The 24,198-nt window shown below is 42.3% G+C and overlaps 4 protein-coding genes across 4 annotated transcripts; 1 reads left to right on the forward strand and 3 right to left on the reverse strand.

The window, feature by feature from the left end:
• Positions 1-2,231: 2,231 nt before the first annotated feature.
• On the forward strand, positions 2,232-3,415 carry LOC101013677 (histone H3.1). Its single transcript, XM_003897153.4, has one exon. The coding sequence runs from the start codon at positions 2,484-2,486 to the stop codon at positions 2,892-2,894; it is 411 nt and encodes a 136-aa protein (XP_003897202.1). The 5' UTR covers positions 2,232-2,483; the 3' UTR covers positions 2,895-3,415.
• Positions 3,416-8,837: 5,422 nt separating this feature from the next.
• LOC101014612 (histone H4) lies at positions 8,838-9,395 on the reverse strand. Its single transcript, XM_031666991.1, has one exon. The coding sequence runs from the start codon at positions 9,353-9,355 to the stop codon at positions 9,044-9,046; it is 312 nt and encodes a 103-aa protein (XP_031522851.1). The 5' UTR covers positions 9,356-9,395; the 3' UTR covers positions 8,838-9,043.
• Positions 9,396-13,197: 3,802 nt separating this feature from the next.
• On the reverse strand, positions 13,198-14,867 carry LOC116275257 (histone H3.1). Its single transcript, XM_031666987.1, has one exon. The coding sequence runs from the start codon at positions 14,814-14,816 to the stop codon at positions 14,406-14,408; it is 411 nt and encodes a 136-aa protein (XP_031522847.1). The 5' UTR covers positions 14,817-14,867; the 3' UTR covers positions 13,198-14,405.
• A 519-nt stretch (positions 14,868-15,386) lies between these two features.
• LOC101015332 (histone H2A type 1-B/E) lies at positions 15,387-16,507 on the reverse strand. Its single transcript, XM_003897158.5, has one exon. The coding sequence runs from the start codon at positions 16,472-16,474 to the stop codon at positions 15,923-15,925; it is 552 nt and encodes a 183-aa protein (XP_003897207.2). The 5' UTR covers positions 16,475-16,507; the 3' UTR covers positions 15,387-15,922.
• Positions 16,508-24,198: the final 7,691 nt, after the last annotated feature.

The raw sequence follows: 24,198 nt of genomic DNA on the forward strand, positions 1-24,198 counted from the left end.
CTCCGATTGCCTCATTGTGAAGGAAATTGTAGGCCGACTGCCGCCCAGTAACATCAGAGGGTGCCGCTTGTCTCTCAAAAAGCAGCTCTTTTTTAGGGAGTAGGTTGATGGGGAGCGGTTTGCAAATGCAGCCCCACAAGCATCCAAGGAGTTTTATTAGAAATTTTTAGAGGTCCGTTGCCAGAGATGTTAGTTTTTAATTTGCAAGAAATGTAAAATACAGTGTTTGAATAGTTGGGGAGGAAGAGGAAAGTGCGGGTTTTAGGCCTTGTTAGGGCTAGTAGTCATCAACTCGATTACATTTTCTGGCAATGTTTTAGAGCGATGTGTCTCGCGAATACCTTTCACGTCAAAGAAGAATGAATCGTAGACAACACCAGAATTCACTAACGCTGCAATTAATACTCAAACTGCAAGTGTGGAAACGTTTCTGCACTTGCAACTTACTTCCACAGTCCAATGTGGGATGCACTTCAGGAATTTCCAATGCCCTTTTCATCCATACAACATGCCCCAAATGGGTGTTAAGGTTTACAACCTGTGTTCCATGTCAGCACATGCAATGAGCGCACCATGACATGGTCAACTCATTGTTTTATTCAACAAAGATTTATGGGCCTCACAAACCTGCGAAAGGCGTTAAATGCTGGGTCCAAGAAACTGGTTCCCCGACAGGCATTCTGCTGGGGAGTTAAGTCTCCTTAGTGTGAAAACAAACGGTAAGTGTAAGCACACCCTGGGGATAAGATTTTATGGTAACCTCTCTTTAGCTTGTTTGTGGCTGTTAAGAGCATTTCAAATTATCAATAAGCTAAAACGATCTCACATTGCCAATCAGAGACTCAGCTAACGGGAGAACAAAAAAACTATTAAATAGACATCCACTTCTACAATCCTATTCTGGATAACCCCCTAACACAGCGGAGAGTGAGGGAATGCGGTCTATTTCCGTTCGTGCTGTTGTAGTTTTTAAATAAGTCCGAACTGTGCTAAGTAACCTGAGCTTTTTCCCTTTTTCTTCAAACAATGTGTCAACCAAATAATGTAGTAGTCCCAGATAACTATTGTACCCATCTTCTTTACCAGTGTTTCCTACGTCTATTTTATTGAGAAGTCACGCATTCAAATATTTCACGTAATTTCTTAAAATTTGGAAAATAACATTTGGAAACTATACATCTTGGTTTGACGGCTAGTCAGTTATGAAACACAGGTATACAAAATTGGAAGGTTTTTGTAAGTAAACCCTTTATGAAAGATATAAACCTTTCTTAATGTGATAAGCGAGGTATCTGAAAAAAACGCAACTTTTAAAAAGGAAATACTCCGAATTATCTGATTCAGGAGCTTCCACTTTAAATAATGGGTTCTGCCTCCCTTGTTTCCATTGGGTTAAACTGGCTTCAAATAAAATGGGAACGCTCCATGCAAATAAAGGATGATAGATCTGCTTTCTAAATGGCTGTTCAAGAAAATAGCGTAAACCAATCAAAAGATAGAAAGTGGCCTGTCTCCTGTGAATTTAAAAAGGTCACAATCCACTTTTTAGTGTTTTGAGACTTTTAAAATGATTACATTAGCGCATGGCAGTGCTAAATTATGTTCCTTGCGGACTACCATCCAGTTTCTCTTGGGCCAAGTCCACCTCCTGCTCCGCAAGAGCAACAATTCCCAGCTGGTGGTACCTGGCGGCAGTGCTGGAGAAACGCCATTTATTGACTGGCAGAGTACACTTAGGCTTAGAAAACAAAAGCTGCAGAACACTGCAAGTTTAGGATTCAAAGAGCATAATCAAAAGAAAGACGTCTCATAGAAAATGTTTCTATGAGGAATAGTGTAATTCTACTATGTTTGAGATGCTTTGTAGATTTCAATAGCGCCACTAAGTCAATTAAAGCATTACAAAGGAATGCAATTCTTGTGAAAGGTTTCAGAAATTCCCGTAAAGGGTACATTTCCGGAGAGGAGAATTCCCTCTTTTTTTTTCTCCTAAAGAGCTGAAGGCTATACAGAATTGGAGAATTATAATACCTTTGGAATCAATGCCTTGTTTTATGGAAAATAAACACAGCCTTCAGGTTATGAAAACCAGATGTATAAGAGGACGACAGATTAAAAAATTAAAGTGCAAGCCGGCGCGGTGGCGCTCCCCTGTAATCCCAGCTACTCCGGACGCTGAGGCGGGAAGATCCTTTGAGCCCAAGTTAAAGCCAGCTTGGGGAACAAAGCAAAAGTGAAATAAAATAATAATAATAGTAATAATAATACCACTTTAAAAATAATCTGTAGAGTTGGAATAGAATATAGCAGCCAGTGAAACTGCACGATTGTTGAGGCTTAAAGATAGACCAATCAGAGCTTGTAACGTCATATTTAGCGTCTTCTATCATCCAATCACTGCACTTTACTGACTATAAATAGCAGAGAAGCTCGCGGATGTATTTGCGCTAGTGTTGGGTGTTACATTGTGCTGTTTTCCTATCATGGCTCGTACTAAGCAAACTGCTCGGAAGTCTACTGGTGGCAAGGCGCCACGCAAACAGTTGGCCACTAAGGCAGCCCGCAAGAGTGCTCCGGCCACCGGCGGTGTGAAAAAACCCCACCGTTACCGGCCCGGTACTGTGGCTCTGCGCGAGATCCGCCGTTATCAGAAGTCCACCGAACTGCTGATTCGTAAACTACCTTTCCAGCGCCTAGTGCGCGAGATTGCGCAGGACTTTAAAACAGACCTGCGCTTCCAGAGCTCTGCTGTGATGGCTCTGCAGGAGGCGTGCGAGGCCTACTTAGTTGGGCTGTTTGAGGACACTAACCTGTGCGCCATCCACGCCAAGCGTGTCACTATCATGCCCAAGGACATCCAGCTCGCTCGCCGCATCCGCGGAGAGCGGGCATGATTACTCCGGCAGCTCTGACGGTCCAATCAAAGGCTCTTTTCAGAGCCACCACCTTTTCAAGTAAGGTAGCTGTAAGAAGTCAATCTATAGACGAAAGGGAATGCATTGGGAGCACTTTTCGTTTTGATGTTTGCCACTGAAGGCTTCAAAACCATTCGATTTTGGCTGGTCACTGTGACGCGCCTGTGATTCAAGCACTTTGGGAGGCTGAGGCGGGCGGATCACCAGAGGTCAGGAGTTTGGGGTCAGCCTGGCCAATATGGCCGAACCCAGTCTACGAAAAATACAATAACACGATGGGCGTGATGGCGAGCGCCTGTAATCCCAACTACACTCGGGAGGCTGAGGCAGGAGAAACGCTTGAACCTGGGAGGCACAGGTTTCAGGGAGTCGAGATCGCGGTAATGTACTCCAGCCTGGGCGACAGCGAGACTCAGTCTCAAAAGAAAAACATTCGACTTAAAATAGTTCTGGAGTCTGAATGGGTTTGTATTTCTTAACCCAGTTCCTCAAAGCCTGTAGCTCTGGTCCCACCCCCGTCTCCCCACCCTCCCCCAACCGCCGCTCCCGCCACTTCCTGGGGCTTGGAGGAGGAGTAAGGGAGGGGACTGTAGGCGTCATATTTCCCGCCTGCGCGCTTTTCATTCTGTGTCCGCTGGGGGTGGGGGAAGGGGTAACGTTCGGTTACCCCTAAACGTAAAGATCGGTTCCCCTATTCTCTCTCTCTGGTTAATTCTTAACCCAGTTCCTCAAAGCCTGTAGTTCTGTTAAGAAAATAAGTCACTGGTCAAGCCAGCTTGGTCCCACCCCCGTCTCCCCACCCTCCCCCAACCGCTGCTCCCGCCACTTCCTGGGGCTTGGAGGAGGGGTTGAGGGAGGGGACTGTAGGCGTCACATTTCCCGCCTGCGCGCTTTTCATTCTGTGTCCGCTGGGGATGGGGGAGGGGTAACGTAGATATATAAAGATCGGTTCCCCTGTTCTCTCTCACTTGCTCTTGGTTCACTTCTTACGAAGTCATGTCTGGACGTGGTAAGGGCGGGAAGGGTTTGGGTAAGGGGGGTGCCAAGCGCCACCGCAAGGTGTTGCGCGACAACATCCAGGGCATCACCAAGCCGGCCATTCGGCGTCTGGCCCGGCGTGGAGGTGTCAAGAGGATCTCTGGTCTGATCTACGAGGAGACTCGCGGGGTGCTCAAGGTGTTTTTGGAGAACGTGATCCGTGACGCTGTCACCTATACGGAACACGCCAAGCGCAAGACGGTCACTGCTATGGACGTGGTCTACGCGCTCAAGCGCCAGGGACGCACCCTTTATGGCTTTGGCGGCTAAGGTTGCTGCTTTCTCCCCAGCTTGCGTTTCTGAACCAAAGGCCCTTTTCAGGGCCGCCCAACTAAACAAAAGAAGAGCTGTATCCATTAAGCCAAGAAGCTCAATGTATAGTTAATGTGAATGATAATGAGCTGACATACTAGAAAGGAAAGATTACTGGAACTGCAAGTTTGCCCTTCACTCACTAGATATGGGTAGGGGAGCAAAGATATTCCAACTCTGAAGAGTGAGTGGGAAAAACATTGAGTTAAAAATTTGTGTTAGTTTCCAAGGGACAAAGAGAAGCGCTGCCCAATCAGTGAGCGCCATTCGTAGCTGTCAACCAATCAGAACTGATAAGCTAATATTTCCTGAGGTGAGCCAGAGAGTCGGAGGGGAAGCTAAAAAGCTTATTGAGAAAGGACAAAACCCTGTTTTAGTAAAATATATATATATTTTTTTACTAATTTTTATTTTTTAGCGATTAGGAAATGAAATCACAGAGACTTTTAAGTATCCCTCAATCATGTACTGAGAGCAATACTCAATTTATTGCCACCAATACAATTTGCCTCGATTTAAAAGATCCTGAAAATTGAAACCCCATTTAGACTCCTGGAATACCCAGGACACTAAATTCAGGGGCGATTAAAATCTGTTTTAGAGAGAAAAGTCACCTTTTTCAGTGTTACCGGGCCTTCAGCAGTTAGCCTTTTTCCCCCCCTTTACGTAGAAATTGGAATTTGGGTGATAGAAATATTCTGAAATTAAATTGTGATGATGGTTGTACAACTAAGTAAACATGGTACAATTCATTGAATTGTACCTAAAGTGGGCAAATTTTATGGTATATTAAATATCAATAAAGCTGATTTCTTTATATACATACATATTTTTATATATGCAGAGACAGAAATGATGCAGGCAGGGTGGCAGGACATGAGGTTGGTAGCATAGGCAATGTTGGTCTGTGAAGGGCCACCTGTGCTAAACCTGGAAGCCTGGGGTTTGTCCAGTTAAGTCATTGTAGCCACAGTTTTAAACGATGTTCCTGATGCAGTTATGTGTTCAGTAGTACATCTAGCTTCAGAACTCAGCTGGAAAACAGATGTGAACTTGAGATTAGCTAATAGGGAAATATCTTACTCTCATCTGAGTAAATATTCACAAATGCCTCTCATTGTGCTCATTGTTATAGGACTGATTTCGGCCTCACTACGTTAGCTTCAGTGATGGATTCCTCTGTATTTTGAGGTCCTGTTTTCCACCTGACAGTTTTCACCCAGCATTTCTTGAGTACCCAGCTTGGTTTAATTTAAAACTGACAATGGAGAGAATTCATAGCTGCATCCTGGAATCAGAGGAGCAAAAATGAGCCTAGTATGGAGTGTGGGTCATTTTATGCCTTTCTTAGCTGGTATTTTAAAGATATTTATTGATCTTGTATGCCAGATATTGTTGTAGACATTGGGGTACATAAGTTAGCAAATTTTAATTCCCTTTCCTGAATTCCAGAGTCAATGTAGAGGGGTGTGTGGATATAGATTACCGATATGGGAGCTATAGCTGCTGTAACAATAGCCATGACTAGCTCCTGTTATGTTTTGCCTGGCCTTTTTAGCTCATAGCATTGCTGATAGGTCATACTCATCTTAGGCATACTCACCACCACCTTGGGCCTTCTTCAATCCTAACACTCATGCAGTCCTTGTTCAGAACGAAGATAATATTGCTTAATTTGCAGCCCCTAGACTAACCCCCCAGATTTTCTAAAGAGAAACTGCACATTGATTGCTTCAGGCAGTGGCAGGTCAAGGAATGAGAGATGGGGAATTGATTGTGTTAGCATTCTAGTGGGCTTAGTGGGGAGCCTGGAGACTTACATAGAAGATTCAAGCATTCATTCATTCAACAAACCTCTATAAACTACCTGTTAAATGTCAGCCCTGTTCTGTTTGTTAAATATATTGTTACATATATAGTTACAGGTGGGGAAATTTTATATATATATATATGCTATTGAGGATAGTTATATACCATATGCTAAATGAGCAGAAAAGCACATTATTTTACAAAGGATGATTATGGGAGGTCTCTTTCTTAAGGTTGGTATTTGAGGAGAGGCTTGAATGAGATGAGATCTAGAGCTATTCAGATATCCAGGATAAGACCCTTCTAGGGAGAAAAAATAAATATAAAGGTGCTGATGCTGGAAATGCTTGGTCCATTCCAGAAACAGCTAGGAGGTCAGTGAAAAGAAAGAATTGGGAAGAGAATGAGGTCAGAGGGTAGCCAGAGTACAGATCTAGTAGGGACTCCTAAGTAGGTTGAGAAACTCATCCTAGTTTGCTTGGGACTTTCTAAGTTTCATCACTGAAAGTCCTACAACCTGAGAAACCCCTGAGAGTCAGGCAAACTGTAATGATTGGTCGTCTTACTTGTAGGCTATGATAAGGATGCTGGATTTTATTATGAAAGTGATGGAAAGCCACTGGAATGTTTTCAGCAGACAGTGGACATAATACCTTTAAAAAGGATCACTGTTGCTGCTGGATAGAGAAAAAATTGTATGATAGGTGGATTAAAAGTGAAAACAAAGACCAGTCAGGGCTCACTGTGGTCATTCAGACAAACTGCCATGGCAGCTTGCTCCTAGAGAAGCAGCAGAGGAAACAATGAAAGGTATTCTGATTGATTTTCGACAGAGCTGACTGCATTGGATGAAAGTTTTAAGCAGCTCAGGACAAACAAGATTGCACAATTCCTGGCCCAAGCTGCTTGAAGAATGGAGTTCTACTGATTGACGTGACAAATATCAGAGGAAGAACAGACTTGGTGTTTATGTATAAACATATTTATTTTGGACAAGTTTGAGATGCCCATTAGATATTCAAATAGATACATCAAATATGCAGTTGTATATAAGTCTAGAGATTTAAGGTCAGGGAGATGGTTTATAATTGCAAACATTTATTTAGAGACACAGTTTCACTCTTGTCTCCCAGTCCTAAGTGTAATAGCACGATCTCAGCTCACTGCAACCTCTGCCTCCAGGGTTCAAGCTATTCTCCTGTCTCGCCCTCCCGAATAGCTGGGATTACAGTCACCCGCAACCATGCCGAGCTAATTTTTTTTAAAGTAGAGACGGGGTTTCACACTGTTGGCCAGGTTGGTCTCGAACCTGTGATTTCAGGTGATCCACCCGCTTCAGCTTTCCAAAGTACTGGAATTACAGGCGTGAGCCACCGTGCCGGGCCTATTTTTCTTAAGCTCTATGTTTCGTTCTGAAGCTTGAAGCGGGTGGAAGCAAACTGATAGAATTTGGAGAGGTGGTTAGGCAACCTGGGATTGAGAAACAGCCGGAAGCTGCCACTATCACAGGCTTTGGCATTGCTAGAAGTTAACGTGACACTTACAGCTAGGCCTTGGTGTTCTGTTGAACATAAACTATTTCACAGAACACAGAGCTTGTAAGTGGTGAGGCCAGTTGAGTTAGCCGAGAAAAGGAGTCCAAGAACTGAGCCAGAATACACCAGAGTGTGTAGTGGAGTACAGTTTTCTCATTCTTTAGTAGGGCTATGTAGAGATACTCTATTTTATGGATATACAGATCACACTCTAGTCCCTTCTGATGAAAACTTTACAGTTCCCACTCATTTACTACTGCAAACAATGCTGTACTACATTATGTTTCAGTTTTTAGCCGTCTCATCCGGTCTCAGCATTTATCTGCTGATGTCTCCCACATTTTTATCTCCAGCTCAGACCTCTCACCTGAACTCACTTACTCAACTATCTATTCACTATGTCCTCCTGTGGGGAGAGGCTTGTTAGCAAAGTAACCAGACAACAAAGTTGTTTTTTTGCTGAAGTAGCCCTCTATGTATTTGTTATTAAATCAAAGATGCTGAATGTTTGGCTGACTTCTAAATCTGGTCACCTAACTTTGAAACACTTCCTAGGTCGTACAGTTTGAAACTTGCACAATTAAAAAAATCAGTTTTGGAATTTCCAATTTAAGGCAGGAATAGAAGACTGTTGGGTTGACAGGTACTGTGAATATGCAAGAGTCATCGAAGAATCCTGTATCAGAAGCGGCTTCCATTTTATAGCTACTGCCACGGACCTCGGAGTCAGAGAAAATGTGAGTCCTTATTTATAAAAGGCTCCCTTAGTCTACTAAGTGGGAATTTACAAACTGCGTAGGCAGCCTGCCTAGGACAGCCTCCAGCCTGAGGACTGAAAATAGCAAAGCAGCTTTAACTGCCAGTCTTACTCGGGGGAAAGGGTAGGTGACATCACTCAGCACGACGCCAAGCTCAACTAAAAATGGAAATAAAGGCTTACTGGCGCTACGGGCAGGGGGGCGGTTGAGGGCAGGTGTTACTAGGGAGGCTAAATGTACAGATCTTGCTGACGTTGCTTAAGTCAGATACGCCTGGGAAACACCTGACATATATTTTAATCCACTTAATCACTTGCAGCCGGCTGGCATCTTAGACTCCCATACAAATAATGCAATTTGTTTTTAAAACTAAAAAGCTGAACGACTCATTATCAGACTCGCGCTGCACTGTTAAGTTCCTTTAGTGTCAAAACCATAGCATTAAACTTCATAGCTTGCTTATCCCAGAGACCGCGTTTGCTCAGCTGACTTCTGCTTTAGCAGCCGCTCAGACCTAAGAACCTGGTCTCTCCCAACCGGCCTGTATAAGTTGTTTCATACTAGGCGAAGTGGTTGAGTAAAGCTGAGATTTTCCGAGAGAATACCATCACAGCTCTTTCTGAGAGGGAGTGGGCGGCCCTGAAAAGGGCCATTGGACAGAAAACTGACTAAAATATTAACCGCCGAAACCGTATAGAGTGCGTCCTTGGCGCTTGAGCGCGTAAACCACATCCATGGCAGTGACAGTCTTGCGCTTGGCGTGCTCCGTATAGGTCACGGCGTCCCGGATCACGTTCTCCAGAAAAACCTTGAGAACACCTCGGGTCTCCTCGTAAATCAAACCGGAGATCCGTTTAACCCCACCACGCCTAGCAAGGCGCCTAATAGCCGGCTTAGTGATGCCTTGGATGTTATCCCGCAGCACTTTCCGGTGGCGCTTGGCGCCTCCCTTACCCAAACCTTTACCGCCTTTGCCACGACCAGACATTGTCAACCAACTCTGAACAGAGAGCAGAGTACAAAAACAAAGCAAGCTACGAGCATTTATACACGAACATCGGACCTTATTGAGAACTGAAAGCGGGAGCGAGGATAAGGAGGCGTTGCTGCCTCACCCTTTGCTCCGCCCCTCGTGGGGCAGTGACCTAAGGACTGTGAGAGACAACACAATAGTTTCACTTTTTAATCCCTTTAGTTTTTCACTCCCGTTTACGACACTACTATTTGAATCTGAAGCTATACCCTCGACTGAGAATTTTAATAAGGGCTTATATTAAGAACTTTCATTAATATGCCAGAGTGGTAGACTTTTTAAGTCTTTCAAGTGCTTGAAGACATATTGACTATTTAAAGGTACTTAAAAGAGCAGGTGTGAAAAGATCACTCTGGCCTCCTGTTTTCTTGAAATCTGACCTGTTTCTTAGAAGCAGTAGCTGAGATTCTCATATGAACGATGTTCTCACTGTACTTTAAAAAAAGCAACATTCTTCTCAAGGATGGGAGGCTAAGGCCAAGAGAATGCTGTACAAACCTTGCACTAGCACTTGCTGGTTGCTTTTCTACCCAATTACATATTCTAGCCTTTGCTTTAGCGCATTTTTACACTTTTACTATTTGTCCAATTCATTATATAAGTAACTAACTGCTTTTTTGGGCCTTCATTTCCTTATGAGAGCACCTGTGTCACATAAAACCTGTATTAAATAAATGCATATACCTTTCTCCTGTTAATCTGTTTTATATTAATTTAATTTGCTGGTCCAGCCAGAGCCCTAAGAGGATGGGGGTGGAGTTTTGCTGTCCTTCACACTGTACTGTCTCATTCAGAAGAGAGTGATTGTTAGCTATGTTACATTGCAACCATGCCTTCTTCTGTAAATCGGGTTATGATGATAGTCAGGGAACTTTTAATTAGCTAATGTGAACGAGGCATGAGAACAGAGACTGTGGAAAAGAAATAAATATTACATAATATGGTTTAATTTTAGATATAACTACTTTAAAAATCTGCCCAGAGTTGGGATATTGTCCTGAACTCTCATTTTTGGGTTTTTACTCCCAACACCATATCGCTAGCAGCAACTATGTGTGTATTAGTAAGGATTGTTTTTTTAAAATCATAGCCTGTAATAACGTACAAGGTGTTGACAGATTTTTTGCTTTTCGTATGTGACATGTTAAAACTGTCTGAAAATATTCCTTTGTTCTCTTTTCCAAGGTGCATAATCATAGCAGCCTTTGTGCTTTCCTATAGCCAAGCCTGGAGTGTAGTTCAAATCTCCATACACGCTTTTCACTGTTGTTTTAAATTCTGAAAACATTCGTAAATCACTTCTATTGGAAAAACTGGAAGGGCTACTGCTAAATTTTTAAGTCTGAAAAAGGCACCCCGAACTTGACTTCTTTGTCTGAGAATCTTAGCCTTTTCACCCAAATCTAACAAACCAAAACTGATTTTAGGCTTCAACAGTGTCAGGCCTCTGAGCCCAGGCTAAGCCACCATATCCCCAGCGACCTGCACGTATACATTCAGATGACCTGAAGCAACTGAAGATCCACAGAAGTGAAAATAGCTTAACTGATGACATTCCACCATTGTGATTTATTTCTGCCCCACCCTAACAGACCTATGTACTTTATAGTCTCCTTAAGAAGTTTCTTTGCAATTTTCCCAACCCTTGAGAATGTACTTTGTGAGATCCATCCCCTGCCCCCAAAACATTGCTCTTACCTCCACCACCAATCCCAAAACCTGTAAGAACTCATGATAATCCCACCACCTTTGCTGACTCCTTTTTCGGACTCAGCCCGCCTACACCCAGGTGAAATAAACAGCCATGTTGCTCACACAAAGCCTATTTGGTGATCTCTTCACACGGACCCGTGAAACAAACAGCATTAGCTATAAACTTCAGCCTGCAGCATAACATCACTTTGTGATGACTGGGCAGGAAAAACCCTGTTTAACTGTTTCAGGTGCGTCGCTGTGAAGAGACCACCGAACAGGGTTTGTGTGACCAACAAGGCTGTTTATTTCACCTGGGTGCAGGCAGGCTGAGTCCGAAAAGAGAGTCAGTGAAGGGGGATAGGGGTGCGGCCGTTTTACAAAATTTGGGTAGGTAGTGGAAAATTACAGTCAAAGGGGGTTGTTTTCTGGCTGGCAGGGGTGGGGGTCACAAGGTGCTCAGTGGGGGAGCTTTTGAGTTAGGATGAGCCAGGAGAAGGAATTTCACAAGGTAATGTCATCAGTTAAGGCAGGAACAGGCCATTTTCACTTCTTTTGTGATTCTTCAGTTACTTCAGGACATCTGGATGTATACGTGGAGGCCACAGGGTGTATGATGGTTTAGCTTGGGCTCCGAGGCCGACAAACTGAACAACTGGGAACAATCAACAGTTAATGCACACAATATGTTATAGGGAGGCAAAATTTTACCTCTACTCTGTTAGGGTCTCCAACTGGACCTGATATTTAATTTGCCATAAAACAGATTAGCAGAACGAAAGCATACAAATGTATGTAATGTAAATTTTATGGGACAGGAGAACCCTCATAAGTGAAGACCCAAAGAAATGGCAAAAACTAAATGCTTTCATATTAAGTTAAAGAGAGGCAATTGTGAGAAAGTAAACCATATGGGGAGATTAAAGGAAAATAGGATTATTTTAACAAGGTTTGTTTGTGTATAGAAGTCTCTCGGCTATGACTCTCTGCTGTGTTTGTGCACAATTATCTCATCTATGACTCTGCTGAAAAATCTCTCTTTTCTCCTGGTAAAAGGAGAGCATTTTTCACATTGGAATTTTTATCTCCTGTTTTCAGAAAGAAAGGGTTAGAAGAATTCTCTTCTTGAATTGCTGTTTTTGAAGTGCCTTTAGCTCAAAAGAATCCTGATACCACAGTGGTCTATTTTTGGATGTTATATTCTGCAAACAACACCCCCTTTTTGTCTACAATCTCACCTTAATTACTCCTCTAATAAAAAACAATCGATTCTTAATATAATGATATTAAAATGTTTGCACTACTCACGAATATAAAATGCTCAATAAATTTTCTTTCACAAATGAGAATTTCATCCATTCTTTTTTTTTTTTTTTTTTTTTGAGACGGAGTCTGGCTCTGTCGCCCAGGCTGGAGTGCAATGGCGTGATCTCGACTCACTACAAGCTCCGCCTCCTGGGTTCACGCCATTCTCCTGCCGCAGCCTCCCGAGTAGCTGGTACTACAGGCGCCCACCACCACGCCCGGCTAATTTTTTGTATTTTTAGTAGAGACGGGGTTTCATCGTGTTAGCCAAGATGGTCTCGATCTCCTCACCTCCCCAAGTGCTGGGATTACAGGCGTGAGCTACCGTGCCCGGCCCATTCTTTAAGTATCAACTGTAAATGAAGAGTTACAGCAGAATCCTTGTTCTGTTGAGGAGAGGGCAAAGAATGTAAGTGAGGGAGCGAACAGCTGGACTGAGCTACCACCCCCAGTCCATCTGATCCTCACACAGTAATATCACTTTATTATTTTATGCTATTGGCCAGACCCCGTACCTCCAACACTTTTTCCTACAGATAAAGAAAATATAAAAAGTCAAGCACTGTCCATCAGATCCAGCACATCTATAACTGGAAAAAACAAAATACTTTACCTTCAGCTGGGCCCAGAGCTTGGGGGTAGTCACCTTGGCATAGACCAAGTCCATTGGCATCTCTAACATACTCTGTCTATGGATAACAAATGTCTGTGCCAGTTAGAGTCACTTGTATAAGAGTCAAGAAAAACAAAATATAAAACACACAGGCATATTCATTTTCATAATTTTTAAAATGCAAATATTACTTTGTAAACCAAACACTGCTTTATTAAAAGCTGGAACACAAGTGAATTTAAGTAAACAATGCAATTCAAACTTAATATTTTGTGTGTGTGGTTTGTTGTTGTTGACAGTTGGTCGGGTGATTTTAGTATGGTACATCAATTTACATTCTAGATGTAGGCCAAGAAAGAATCTTAGGTGTAAAAAATATTTATTGTAAAAAAGAATGTGAGGCAAGGTCTTTGGAATTAGTAGTTGTAATGTTCGACAATCTGTGGTTGTTATGAAGTTAGTTTGTAAAATGTGATCTAAAAGTTATATGATAAAAAAACTACAATCATAAAATATTCAAATTAAATTTTAAACATTACTTTTGTTTACATTCAGTATTCCCATCCCTATAAATTTTCTTCCAGTATTCAACCCCCAACCTCCAGAAAACCGAAAAGCAAGATCAACAGAAAGAAAATGGTTAAAATTTGTAAATTCTAGACTTTAATAGATAACTACAGGCAAGAAGTAGTGGGGAAAAAAATGTGGCATGTCATGGTGCATAGTCCTAGAGGAGACAAAGCAATGCAACCAGCTAGACTATTTACAAGCAAAGCCACACATATAAAATAATTAATACATAAGGAATTAAATTATGCTTGGTCGACAGATTGACAGATGAAAAGTGGGTAGCTAGCTATGGATAAAATGAGAGCCAGTTAGATCCCTGCCTCACATTTTGCACCAGAATAACTTTCAGGTTAATGTGGACAGCCAAATGAATTAAAAATAAAATTCTTCTAAGCATTTTGAGTAAGACATTGGAAGTCACGAGACATAACTTTTACAATCTTTTGAAAGCTTCACAAAAGAGCCTAGTAAGCGCCAGTTAACCACTTGCCTGGTTTTTCCCTTATATTCTTAGCCTTAGAAAGTTGTTTTAAAAAATGCTAATCATAGCAAGCTAGAGGCCTGAATGATGGACAGGTGGACTTATACAGCTTCTCCTCCCCAAATAGCACCTAAGAAGCTCAGAAATAGTCTACACTGCCAAACGGGTCAAACCACATTTCTGTTAATGAACTTAAGAGCATAGTCTAATGCTTTCTGGGGATCCTTGGTTTGGTGTTGTCAAGTTTATTAACAAAAACGTAGTTATCACAGCTACTTTCGTTGGAATAATTGGGTGGCTCTGAAAAGAGCCTTTGGGTTTTAGGACTGATCAAAATGTAACTTTTACGCTCTCTCTCCGCGAATGCGGCGAGCAAGCTGTATATCTTTGGGCATAATAGTCACCCGCTTGGCATGAATGGCGCAAAGGTTTGTGTCCTCAAAGAGCCCTACCAAGTAGGCCTCGCAAGCCTCTTGCAGTGCCATCACCGCTGAGCTCTGGAAGCGAAGGTCGGTCTTGAAGTCCTGGGCGATTTCTCGCACTAGTCGCTGGAACGGCAGCTTCCGGATCAGCAGCTCGGTCGACTTCTGGTAGCGACGGATCTCGCGCAGAGCTACAGTGCCCGGGCGGTAACGGTGAGGCTTTTTCACGCCGCCGGTGGCCGGCGCGCTCTTGCGAGCAGCTTTGGTAGCCAGCTGCTTGCGTGGCGCCTTACCGCCCGTGGACTTGCGAGCAGTCTGTTTGGTACGAGCCATGGCAATAAGCAGAGAAGCTTGCCTCAAGAGACGTTTGTGAAAGTAAAGAGAGAGCTACTCTTCTTTTATAGAGTCAGACCACCAACTATTGGCCGCAAGAAAATTCAAAAGTCCCCTCGCCCTTCTTGGATTGGTCCATCTCTGTGCCTGGTTGAAGATTAAGAGAGGCTCCTGCTCATTACGGTAGCTACTCTGACGTCATTTTCTTAACCCCTTAGCTGCTATTACACTGTGGCAAGTCTTGTACTGGAAAAGCTTCGTAGTCTTAAAATTTACAACCACACAAAGCAACGCGAAAACCTCCAATTGTTTCTAGTTAAAATATAAAAAAGAAAAAGAATATTGGAGGCGATTAGGGAAATTTGCATGTGTTTATTTAAAATGATATTTTTCTGGGTGTGGCATGAGTAGTGTGGGCAAATTAACAAAACGCTCTTAGCCGGGTGTGGCGGCTCCCGCCTGTAATCCCAGCTACTCGGAAGGCTGTCAAGAGGATCGCTTGAGCCCGAGTTCGAGGTTACAGTGAGCTATTATCACCCCACTGCACTCCAGCTTGGCCGACAGAGGGAGACTCCACCTCAAAACAAAGCAAAACATCCCCCACACTGGAAAAAAACTCCTTATCTTGGAAATACATGCTGAAATGTTCAGTGGTAATGTGTACGCTCTCAATTGTGTATGCCATCAATTGCTAGAGCAAATGGTGTGACATTTTCAAACTGTTTTACCGTGTGGGGTATGCGTGTTTTGCTTAACACTTCCATTAAAAATACTTAAGGAGTGCACCCATGGGTATAATTTCCTTCCTCCAAAATGTAACTGCTGTGTGTGAAACTTAGCGAGGATCACCCCTGTGTTTTTTGTGCTGCATGGCATTTCTCCTACATATGTAGAGTTCCTGAAAAGGTTTCCATAGATCTAGATTCTTGCAGGACAAATTACTAAAAGTGCCACACGAAAACCATCAAAAACGCCTCAAAACATCTGTGTGGGCTGCATAATACAAAGCATAACAGCTCATTTAACGGAAGTCGTAGGTGGCTCTGAAAAGAGCCTTTGTTGTTAGGCTGATTTCGTCTGCTGACAGTGTATGAAGCATTAACACTTCACTTTCCCTTGGCCTTATGATGACTCTCAGTCTTCTTAGGCAGCAGTACCGCCTGAATATTAGGCAGAACGCCGCCCTGGGCGATGGTCACACGCCCCAAGAGCTTATTAAGCTCCTCGTCGTTGCGGATGGCTAACTGCAGGTGGCGCGGGATGATGCGGGTCTTCTTGTTGTCGCGGGCCGCATTGCCCGCCAGCTCCAGAATCTCGGCGGTCAGGTACTCAAGCACCGCCGCCAGATACACCGGCGCGCCAGCCCCGACGCGCTCGGAGTAGTTGCCTTTCCGGAGCAGGCGGTGCACCCGGCCCACAGGGAACTGCAGACCTGCACGAGAAGAACGAGTCTTAGCCTTGGCGCGGGCTTTGCCGCCTTGTTTGCCGCGACCAGACATAGCTAGTTCAGCTAGAATAAAAAAAATGCCCACAGGAAAATGTAACGAGAATATGTTAGGAGAGAAGGCAGAGAAGCATTTATACTGACTGGAGGTAGGCTGTGGGGAATTCTCCCATTGGCTAATTTCAAACACCCAATGGGAAATCAGAATCTGCATCCTTCATTTGCATGTAATCCTTCCATCTGGTGTAAGGTTTATGTTTGATTCAAACCCCAGTATGGCTTGAGGAGCCTTCGACTTGAATGCTAACAATAATTGACCCAATTAGGATTTTGTCAAAATATCTTTTTTAAGCATGAGTGGAGGTTTTGTTCTGGTTATTTTGACTTTTAGCCGCTAGTGCTTTACCGGGATTGTGACTCATGGTTTTGGAAAGGAGTGGACTCCGACCAATTTCTAAATAGATATTTAAGAGGTCCTTCAAACCGGGCGCGGTGGCTCATTCCCGTAATCCCAGCACTTTGGGAGGCCGAGGAGGGCGGGCCAGGCGTTGGAGACCAGCGTGGACAACATGGAGAAACCCTGTCTCCAGTAAAATACCAAAAAAAGAAGGGGGAAAAAAAAAAAGAAAAAAAAGACTGGCTTGGTAGTTAGTGCACGCTTGTAGTTACAGTTACCCGAGAAGCTGAGGTGGGAGGATCGCTTGAACCGGAGAGGCGGTGGTTGCAGTGAGTTCAGTTAGAGCCACCACACTCCAGCGTGGGCGACAGAGCCAGGAGGCTGTTTCAAAGAAAAAAAAGGTTGGGTGGGGGGGAAGGAAGAAAAGGGAATACCTCAAATCCCAGCTGTAGAAGCTTATAAGCTCTCTCATTCATAAGGGAAAGAGAAGGGGATGTAAGCAACTTAGGGGAGAGTATATGATTCGGGAGAAAAATAAATGGGTGTTTCAAAGAATAGGTGACAGCTGTGACAAAGTCTGTTTAGATGGTGTTAACCGCCAGTCTCCTCTCCTGTGATACAGTTAATCTTCTCTGGTTGATGAGATTCCCCAGGGAAGTGAATCTTAACTAAATTTCTTTTTGAATTTTTTTTTAATTTTTGAAATTTTTGATAACAGGAGTTCAGAGAAAGCTCCTCCCTGAATCTCCTAAGTGCCCTCAGTTCAAAGAAATCAGCATAACAAAGTGGCATACTTTTGAGTTGCATTTCCTGAACTTTTTCATAACACTGAATGAGGAGTCTCTGGAATCTTTCAGGAAATGAGAGAACAAACATTCCATAACACAGAAATACTCAAAATGGGATTATCATCATAAAAGTGTTTCTCTGACCTTCTTCTGCCTTCCTGTCTCTAAGTCCCATTCTCTGCAAAGGCTAGCCATAGAAACCAGAATTCCTCCTCAAGGTAGGCTATACAAACCAGAACTCCTTTTCCCCAGAGCCAGCCATAAAACTTAAAAATATTACTCTAACCGACCTTGTTTGCCCGTAGGTCATAAGACCCCCTCATTCTAAAAGAGGGTCTTGTCCCATAACCAGAAGGAAAGAATGCTGCACTGAGAGGTCAAGAAGAATCTTGACACACAAGCCTTGCGGGACCTCCCTACTCAGTCTATTAGCATTCGATGTACCCTATACAGCTGTTTATATTGTTGAACCTAAGCATAAAAATGGGCAATTTCCCCTGTATCTTTCCATTCTAAAATTTCCGGTAAAATTATGATGAAATAAATGTATATGCCTTTTCTCCAATTAATCTGTGTTTTGCCAGTAATTTTCAGTAAACCTTGGGAGGGCAAAGGTGAAGTTTTTCCTTGGCTCGAACAGTATTATTACAGCCATTGTCTCCCTCTCATGTTGAGGAACCTAAAATCAAGAGAGATTGCCTAGAGACATCTTGGTGTTTTTCCTTTTATATTCCATGAGATAGGAGCAGGTGGGGTATAGATGAAGGTGGATTAATGATTCCAGGAATTTCTGAGGTATCTACGACTTGTATCTTTGGTCTACTTATACTGAAACAGAATGGCAGAAGGAAAAAGAGACACAGGTGTAAGAAAATCTGCTCCTGGACGGGCATGGTGGCTCATGCCTGTAATCCCAACACTTTGGGAGACTGAGGCGGGTGGATCACTTGAGGTCAGGAGTTCATAACCAACCTGGCCAACATGGTGAAACCCCAGGCTTTACTAAAAATACAGAACATTAGCTGGGCATGGTGGTGGGAACCTGTAATCCCAGCTACTCCGTAGGCTGAAGCAGGAGAATCGCTTGAACCCTGGAGACGGAGGTTGCAGCGAGCAGAGATCGCGCCAATGCACTCCAGCCTGAGCAAAAGCGAAACTACCTCTCAAAAAAAAAAAAAAAAATCTGCTCCTAAGCCAATACTGTCACAGAACTATGGATTTGATGCAGAGAAACTGTGAGGAAACGAAAAGTGCTGATTTTTAGTTTCTTTTTTGCCTTTTCCCAAGTCTTCTGACTCTGGTGATATTTTTCCCTTCACAATATTCAACCTCCCTTTTCAAAATGATAATGATCTTCTCCCTCAACAATAGCAGTAAACATCAGTAACCACTGGCTCATTTTCTTAGAAAAGGTGCAAGATTCATGATGAAGATGTTAAAAAGTTATCTCAGATACTGCCCTAAAGAGATTATACTCTGAGAAGGGAGGACTTACATACCTGAAGATTAAATAGCAGTGCACATTCTGCATACAAAATAAAGACTTTGAGCAATATATCATACAAAAGCACATAGAAGATTGATCACTGTAAATTAGAAGGAGTTAGAGAGTTCATGAGGGAGGTGTATATCCAGCATTAGTTCAGCATATATTTACTGAAAACCTGCTAAGTGCCAGAGAGAGTTCTAGGTGCAGGGAACATAGCAGTGAAAAAGCAGACAACCTGTTTCCTTAGGGTGCTACTTGTCTTGTAGGAGGAGGTGCACAATAAGGTAAATACACAGTGAAAATGTAGAGATAAGTGATGAGTGCTATGCAGAAAAATAAAGAAAGGGGTTAAGAAAAAAGAATAGGAATAAGGAGGAAAAGTTTCATCAGGAGAATGTCATTTGAATTCAGACCTGAAAGGAAGTGAAGAAGCCAGCCAAGTAGGAAAGATAAATACTTCAATAAAATCCTGGATGTGTTCGAAGCCAAGAAAATGTCCGGAACCAAGGGTAAGAAGGTACAGCTATTGTAATTTCCTGAACAAATCATAGGCCATTTTGGAAAGAGCCCTGGATATGTACAGGGCTAGATAAAATTGAAACCAAGATTAACGGTAGCTTCAGAAACTCAGACTAGAAAGCAGGAGTACATCCAGTCACAATATCAGTAATCTATATGCCACTGGTTCATGGATGAGAAAAACTCTTCTCATCCAAGTTACCTTGAATTAAGCAAACCAACAAGCACCTGGCATGTGCTATTAGCAAAACAACTTGATGGCAGTCCTTTCAGTAAGTGCCTCAAACAGTACATTTTAGGCACTTGCCTTTAAAAAACATACAAAAGGCAGATATTGGGGAGGGAAATATTGGGGATTATTTATTCCATATAAATATAAGAGGAAAATAAGTTGTTTCCCAATAACAACTCCAACACCAGGAGTAGAGAAAGCAAGACAATCTGATGCCTCGTGGTTTGCAAAAACAGTAAAAAACAATAATCTATTAATTGCATAATATAATTCACCCTTGATCACTCTCCAAATCAGTGCCCACTAGCTACAAGTAGCTACTGTGAAGTTGAAAAAGGATACTTCAGATTGAGCTATGCTATAAATATGAAATAGACTTAGTGTGTTAGTTCATTCTTGCATTACTGTAAGGGAATCCCTGAGACTGACTAATTTATAAAGAAAAGTAATTTTTTTTGGCTCATGATTCTGCAGGCTGTGCAGGAGGTGTGGTGCAGGTATCTGCTACTGGCAAGGCCTCAGGAAACGTCCAATCATGGTGGAAGGTGAAGAGGGAGTAGGCATATCATATGGTGAGAGTTGAGCAAGAGAGATGGGGGAAGTGTCACACTCTTTTAAAGAACCAGATTACATTTCAACATGAGATTTAGAAGGGACAAATATCCAAACCATATCACTTAGTATGAAGAAAGAATGTAACCCATCTCACTAATAAGTATGCATATTGAAAACATGTTATAATGACATTTTGACTATAAAATTTAAAAAATATACTATTGAAGATATTCAAAAATTTAAAAATACATATATAATTTGTAGTACAGTTCTATTGGACAGTGGAACCTCTAGCAATGTTCCAAATGTGGCCTGTATATGTGTATGATGTAGGAGTGATCAGTCACGTTAAGATGATCATAATATAGTTACTTAGTCCATTTTGTAATACTATAACAGAATACCACAGACTGGCTAACTTCTAAAGAAAAGAAATTTATTTCCTACTGTTCTAGAACCTGGGACGCTAAGGGCATGGCATTATGGCATTAGTATCTGGTGGGGGCCTTCTTACTGCATCATAACATGTTGAGAGAGCAAGAGTATGTGTGTCACCTCAGGTGTCTCTTCCTTTTCTTATAAAGCCACCAGTCTAAAGGAAATGAAAATATTTTACCACAAAATATATTTCTTTGACATATTTTGAAATGGCTGCTGATTGGCCAGCAGGCAGAAATGGGCGTGCAAAACTGTTTTAAATGGGAAAAATTTTATGTCTGTAGAGAATCTCCATTAATGCAGCCATGCCTCCTCCCCTTTCTGTACCTTTCCCCAGATCCAGGAGAGATTGAGAGTCTGACACTTAAAAATCGTAAAAGAAACATTTACCATCTATTCTTTCTGAGGGAGGCTTTACCTACGTAACAAGGCCACCTTTGCAAGCCAAACCTCTTTTGCCTCCCATAACCTGTTTTACCAGAATCTAAGCCCCAATTCTTTCTGTGATCTAAAAATGGTATATAAGTGTCTGTAACTCATTGGGAAGTTAGGTAATTAATTCTGAATGCTCGCACGTAGACACGTTAAATAATTGGGTATGCCTTTTTACTTATTAATCAATCTGCCTTGTCAGGGATTTCTGGCAAACATTTAGTGGACCAAGAGACTATGGCCCCCACACTACCCTTCATGAACTTAAGCCCTAAGATATCAATAATTGCATTAAATGTGTATGGTGTAAATACACCAGTAAAAAAACAGTTTGGCTGGGCACCGGGGCTCACGCCTGTAATCCTAGCACTTTGGGAGGCCGAGGTGGGCAAATCACGAGGTCAGGAGTTTGAGACAAGCCTGGCCAACATAGTGAAACCCCGTCTCTACTAAAAGTACAAAAATTAGCCGGACGTGGTGGCGCACGGCTGTAATCCCAGCTACTCAGGAGGCTGAGGCAGGAAAATTCCTTGAACTCAGGAGGCAGAGGTTGCAGTGAGCTGAGACTGTGCCACTGCACTCCAGCTTAGACAACAAGAGTGAAATTCCGTCTCAAAAAAAACCCAAACAAACTGTTTGGCCCAGTGGATAACAATGAATGCCCCAACTCTACACTGTCTGCAAGACTCTCACTTCAAATATAAACATAATGCAGTTTGAAATTAAAGACTGCAAAAAAGATAAGCCATATAAACATCAGCCCCAAACTGCAAGAGTATCTGTATTAATATCTGTGATCTGAAAGACCGAAATAGATGCCCCTATACCAACTAAGACAGACTCTAAGATTAAGGAAACAAAGTTACCTACTGGTTGAGCGTTCACAGCTTGGCTGGTATGGCAAATTCCTAAATTCCAAAGATTACAAAAAACTCACACTTTCTAAATTCTTTAACTATAGGAGCTATCAGAAGCCCTCCTAACTCTGATTTACAGTCCAGGCCACTACAACTCTGATTGGACAGAGGACCGGCTTGACACACATTCTAGTCTTACACCTAACTGTAGACCTTAAGCCATTTTCAGCCAGCTTATGGAGGCAGCACATAAACTGTCTTTGTTCCTATAGTTCACCTTTTGATGTAAAGAGCTAAATTCTACCTCATTTTAACCTAAAATTCCACTTCAAAGTGAACATAGGAGGTATGTTACACATGTGTTTATCCATTGTGAATGCACTTGGCATCCCTCATAATATATATAGCTGTCCCCCCAAACCTGCTGAATATGTATGACTCTATTGTGTGATATATATCCCATGAGGCATAAAAATAACCAACCTGCTCCTTCTCCTCAAAGACAGAGTAATTTTGGCAGGTTCTGGGACCATCTTTTCCTGGCTTGCAAATTAGTATTGCCAGTAAATCTCTCTTTCTACTATTTAGCCATCCTGGTGGTCTTTTGGATGATATATCAGATAAGTATATTTCAGAGCAAAGAAAATTACTAGGAACAGACAGGGATATTACATAATGATAACAGGATCAATCCAATACGAAAAACAAGCAATTCTAAATGTATATGCACCAAATAACAGAACTGCAAAATATGTGTAGCAAAAACTGATAGAACCAAAAGGAGAAACAGACACATACATGATTTAAAGGTAGAGGTTTCAACACCCCTCCCCCAATAATTGATAGAACAACAAAACAAAAAAATTACCAAGTGTATAGAACTCAGTAAGTGGCTGCATTACTTGTCGTAATCTGTAAAACAATGGTAATAATAGTACTCACACTTCTTGAGTTTTGGTGAAGATTGAATGAATTTATACTTGCAAAGAACTTAGAAATGTGGCCAGGCGCAGTGGCTCATGCCTGTAATCCCAGCACTTTGGGAGGCCGAGGCGGGCAGATCACCTGAGGTCAGGAGTTCGAGATCAGTCTGACCAACATGGAGAAACCTTGTCTTTAATAAAAATACAAAATTAGCCGGGGGTGGTGGTGCATGCCTGTAGCCCCAGTTACTGGGGAGGCTGAGGCAGGATAATTGCTTGAACTCTGGAGGCGGAGGTTGCGGTGAGCTGAGATCTCACCATTGCACTCCAGCCTGGTTGACAGAGAAAGACTCAGTCTCAAAAAAAAAAAAAAAAAAAGATTAGCAAGAGAAAAGCATACAAATGTATTTAATATAACTTTTATGTTACATGCGACCCTTCAGAAATGAAAACTCGATGGAAGCAGGAAACCTGTGTATTTTTATGGTAAGTTTAGTGAAATGCATAGTTGTGGATTAATACGATTGAGAGTAGGCATATGATCTAATGGTAATAAACTGAGGGGACATAGGAAGGCTTGTTTGTTAATTACCTATTAACGATCAGCAGACCATCAACAGAGACAGCAAAACATCCTAGTTTTGAGTTAGAAGACCTAGGTTTTTGTATTGGCTTGTCAGTTATGGGTATTGTTTTAGATAAAACATCAAGCATTCTTGATTTCTTATTTTAAAAAAAAAGGAAGGAAAGAAGGAAGGAAAAAGGAGAAGAAAAGTGTCAGAGTCATTTGAACCAAAGTGACTCCATTTTGAGTGTGGGCTAGGAAAATGAGGCTGAGACTTGCTGGGCTGCATTCCCAGAAAGTCAATCATTCCTAGCTTCTAGATGTTTATGGTTAAGGGAACAAATAAATAATGTTTACTAAACAGACACAGACCTGGGAGTGTCCAGATATCCCTATATCTGGAGAACAAAGGCATTCCTAATTTTGTTTAAAGATAATAATGTCTATTCTTGCAAAATATAGTAACTAAGAAAATCAATCCTTTATCACAACCCCGTGTAGCAGAGCACATCTCCCCATATATACAAGCATTGTACCTACAGGGTGGATGCCTTCCTCCTCTTACTTTCCGGAATGTCCTGCTCTGTCTATGGAGTAGCTGTCCTTTCACCACTTTACTTTCTTAGTAAACTTGCATTTACTTTGCACTGCGGACTCGCCCTGAAGTCTTTCTTGCGCGGGATCCAAGAACCCTCTCTTGGGGTCTGGATGGGGACCTCTTTCCTGTAACGTATTTCTGGCCA

This window comes from Papio anubis, chromosome 6 (assembly GCF_008728515.1).
Source record: "Papio anubis isolate 15944 chromosome 6, Panubis1.0, whole genome shotgun sequence".
NCBI classification, from domain to species: Eukaryota; Metazoa; Chordata; class Mammalia; order Primates; family Cercopithecidae; genus Papio; species Papio anubis.

Coding starts and splice junctions, on each gene's coding strand:
- LOC101013677 (XM_003897153.4), top strand. CDS start 2,484: ATGGCTCGTACTAAGCAAACTGCTCGGAAGTCTACTGGTGGCAAGGCG.
- LOC101014612 (XM_031666991.1), bottom strand. CDS start 9,355: ATGTCTGGTCGTGGCAAAGGCGGTAAAGGTTTGGGTAAGGGAGGCGCC.
- LOC116275257 (XM_031666987.1), bottom strand. CDS start 14,816: ATGGCTCGTACCAAACAGACTGCTCGCAAGTCCACGGGCGGTAAGGCG.
- LOC101015332 (XM_003897158.5), bottom strand. CDS start 16,474: ATGCAGATTCTGATTTCCCATTGGGTGTTTGAAATTAGCCAATGGGAG.